At 46.9% G+C, this 4,057-nt stretch overlaps 1 protein-coding gene across 1 annotated transcript; it reads left to right on the top strand.

The window, feature by feature from the left end:
• Positions 1-1,546: 1,546 nt before the first annotated feature.
• LOC144606984 (testis-specific serine/threonine-protein kinase 6-like) lies at positions 1,547-2,359 on the top strand. The gene has a single exon (XM_078423485.1). The coding sequence runs from the start codon at positions 1,547-1,549 to the stop codon at positions 2,357-2,359; it is 813 nt and encodes a 270-aa protein (XP_078279611.1).
• The last annotated feature ends 1,698 nt before the right edge of the window (positions 2,360-4,057 follow it).

Genomic DNA, 4,057 nt, shown 5'->3' on the forward strand with positions numbered 1-4,057 from the left:
ATCATTAATTCCATCTACATGTTGCCTCATAAAAGCAGGCATATAATCAAGGACCACTCACACCCTGGTCATTCCATCTTCTCCCGTATACCGGACAGAAGATGCAAATGTTTCAAAGTGCACACCACCAGACTCAGGGACATCTTCCCCCGCTATTATCAGAATACTGAATGGTCCTTCCTCAAGCTAGGGTGTAGTCCCGATCTTCCAACCTATTTCCTTGCAGCATGAGCACTTTTTCTCTATAACTAACGCCATTACACCACAACTTTATATTCTGCAACTTGGTAATTTTCTCGTTACACTACCTGTTGTACCTGTGTATCGCTTGATCGTACTCATGTATAATATGATGACTGGATAGCATGCAAACAAACTTTTCACTTGATCTTAATACATGTGACCCTAATAAAACAATACCAATATTTAAGATGGAGATGGATGAATTTCCAGATACAAAAGGCATTGAGGCTTATGGGGAGACAGCAGAAGACACTGAGATAGGTCAGCCACGATTGTTTTGGGTAGCAGAGTAGATTCGAAGTGCAACATGAATTCTAAATACGTTTCCAGGCCTCCCAGTTTGGGCCCAACTAGGATCTAACCTGATACCTTTTTGTCTCCTTTTCATCTTTGACCTTTATCACCTATTCTACTTATCTGCCAATTAGCCCCCTCACCTGTATCCACCCATCACTTGCCATGCTTTGTCCTTCCCCCTACCCTCCCCCTAGTACAATCAGTCAGAAAAAAAGGTCCCAACCTGAAACCTTGTCTGTCCAAGTCCCTCCACAGATGCTGCTTGAGCCGCTGAGTTCCTCCAGCACTTTGTGTTCTGCAAAAGATACTCCAAGCTTGATTCCAAGCGTAGATACTGTGCTGTAGGTGCACACCTGGCCCATGGTCAGACCCATACTTCTCCGGTGCCTCCTCAACGACCTGTGCTTTTCTCAGTGAAGTTGCCATCAGATTTCCCACAGCTGATGAGGTAACCCTCCCCTCCCCTGCCTGTCAAACTGTGATGTCACAGTGACCAGATGTGTCTGACCCCCAGCATCAAAACCAAAGGTCACCTGGTGTCATCTACAGAGAGCTAAGATTTGGTTATCAAACATCATTAGCACTGGAACAAAACCACTAACCTGTAGAGCAGATCATGCAGATAGATAACAGGAGAAATAATTAAAGAAATAAACTCAGATTTCTCCAAAATCCAGCTGCCCCTTGCAGCTGGAGGTATTTACTCAGCCTGGTGTGCCTGCAAAATAATGCAAAGCTTCTTAGACATTGCTCCTTTATCGTTCAATTCTTCGCGGTCCAGTTCCCCGTCAATCATGACAATCCTTGTAGAGATTCTCAGAACTGAAAAGATGTAACTTCTCTCCAGATTTCAAAACGTGTTTCCCATGGCCACGTCTATAAATGGCTGCAGGGTTCATGACGCCTGCAAAAACTTCACAATTGAAAATTATTACAGCACTGGTGTGAACTGGTTTACACATACAGCTACCCCTCAATAAATTGGAAAAAAACATGGCCATGCACCATGTCTGGAGACACATTTCTGACAGAGTTAGGATATAAGCTAGGGAAGACCATTGGTGAGGGCAGTTACTCCAAAGTTAAAGTAGGCAGTTCCAAGAAATACAGGGAGAATGTTGCTATAAAGGTGGTCGACAGGAAGAAGGCTCCCCCGGACTTTGTTAATAAATTCCTGCCAAGGGAGTTGGCCATCTTGAGAGGGATCAAACACCCTCACATTGTTCAGGTCTATGAGTTCATTGAGGTTTGCAATGGGAAGCTCTACATTGTCATGGAGCAGGCTGCCACCGATCTGCTGCAGTTGATTCAGCACAGAGGCCACATTCCATGCAACGAAGGCCGCCACCTCTTCTCCCAGATCGCCTGCGCAGTCAAGTACCTTCACGAGCACGACATTGTCCATCGCGACCTCAAGTGTGAGAACATCTTGCTGACTGAAGAGATGCAGGTAAAGATCACCGACTTTGGATTCGGGAAGAAACTTCACGGCCACCCTGACCTCAGCAGCACCTACTGCGGCTCAGCTGCCTATGCTCCCCCCGAGGTCCTCATGGGCGTGCCTTATGACCCCAAGAAGTACGACATCTGGAGCCTGGGGATCATCCTCTACGTGATCGTGACCGGCTGCATGCCATTTGATGACTCCAATATCAGCAAGTTGCCCAAGAGCCAGCAGAAGGGGGTAGTTTACCCCGAGAGCATCCAACTAGAGGAAAAATGCCAGGCCTTGATCAGGGAGCTGCTGCAGTTCTGCCCCTCAGGACGGCCATTGGCCAGCCAAGTCATCAAGCACGCCTGGATCAGAGACAACAAGTAGGAGCACAGCCCCAAGGGCAGCCACTGTTAATTTCTGCGCAGCGTTACCATAACGACCTATCTAAACCATTCTCAATTAAACCTTTGAAAGTGAACAAACTTATTTCGTAAGTTGTAATTAAACTTTGATCACACACACCACTTCCCAAGGTAAGGTGGAGCGGACTCCGGGCTTTCTTCCCACAGATCCCCATCGCCATGGCTGCATGGTAGTGCAGTTGGTAGAGCTGCTGCCTCACAGCGCCAGAGACCCAGGTTCGATCCTGACTAGTGGGTGCTGTCTGTGTGGAGTTTGTACATTCCTGTGACGGTATAGGTTTCCTCCAGGTACTCTGGTTTCCTCCCACATCCCAAAGATGTGCAGGTTTGTTGGTTAGTAGCTTCTGGGAATTGTTCCTGTGTTTAGGGAGTGGATGAAATGGTGGGATGACATAAAACTAATGCAAACAGATGGTCAGTATGGATTCCTTCGCCATATGGCCTTTTTCCACGCCCTTTTTCTGAACTGGACTCTAAACCATCTCCTTCTATCATTCATGTAAGAAGGAACTGCAGATGCTGGTTTAAACCAAAGATAGACACAAAAAGCTGGAGTAACTCAGCAGGACAGGCAGCATCTTTAGAGAGAAGAAAAGGGCGACGATTCGCGTCGAGACGGTCTGAAGAAGGGTGCGGGCCCAAAACGTCACCCTTTCCTTCTCTCCAGAGATGCTGCCTGTCCCACTGATTTACCCTAGCTTTTTGTGTCTATCTTCCTTCTATCCCTCTCTCCCATATGTTTGTTCTTACATCCTGCTCTACACTCTCTGCTGTTCTCTCTAGACCCTCACTGTGGGATGAATCGCACACTCGCCTCACTCACTGACCGGATCGGTTTGACCTCAGAGGTCCTGATGGAGTTTATTGGTGTTTACTGTACTCTGGACCTCGGGAGCCAAGCAGGCACTTCAGTCCACGATGCTCATGTTGAACATGATACCAAGTTAAACTCTCTGCCTGCATATCTCTCCATTCCCTGCATATCCATGTCCCTATCTAAAAGCATCTTAAACATCGTTATTGTATATCTTCCTCCATTACCAGTGCGTTTGTAGAAACAGAAAACCAGAAAGTAATTGTCAGCTCAGGGCAGCCGTGACATGCAGCGCTAGGAGCAGGGAAGTAAGGGATGTCTACGTAGTCAATCTCTGGTTTACATAGACACAAGGAGCTGAGTGGCCCAATGCTGAGATCTCTGGGGGACTCCAGCCGGTCTGTCCGAGAGCCAGTCCTAGAGATGCTGAGGAAAACCTCGCGGCCAGGGTTGTCCACACTAGCCAGTGGAGGGACATCGAGATGGCCCTTTCTCAGGTGGGCCCTCTGCCATAGATATTCACCATCAGAGTCTTGTTCAATGTTCCCAGGGATGGCACTGGAGATGCAGGGACCACCCACCAGCCAATTTGGAAAACTGTTGCAGATATTAAACTGCATTCTTATAGCACTCAGGCACTCCATTGCCAGATAGGTTCAATTTTATTATTGTCACCTGGTACAGTGACAGGTACAGTGAAAATATTTATTTTTCATGCTATCCAAACAAAACAGATAATACTATAGATCACTACAATCAAGTCAAACTCAAGTACAATAAATAGAAATAGCAAAGGGATACAGAGTACAGTAGTACTCAGTAGCTCAGTTTGGCAGGGTTGCCTTT

The sequence above is a fragment of the Rhinoraja longicauda genome, chromosome 28, assembly GCF_053455715.1.
Source record: "Rhinoraja longicauda isolate Sanriku21f chromosome 28, sRhiLon1.1, whole genome shotgun sequence".
Lineage (NCBI taxonomy): Eukaryota > Metazoa > Chordata > Chondrichthyes > Rajiformes > Arhynchobatidae > Rhinoraja > Rhinoraja longicauda.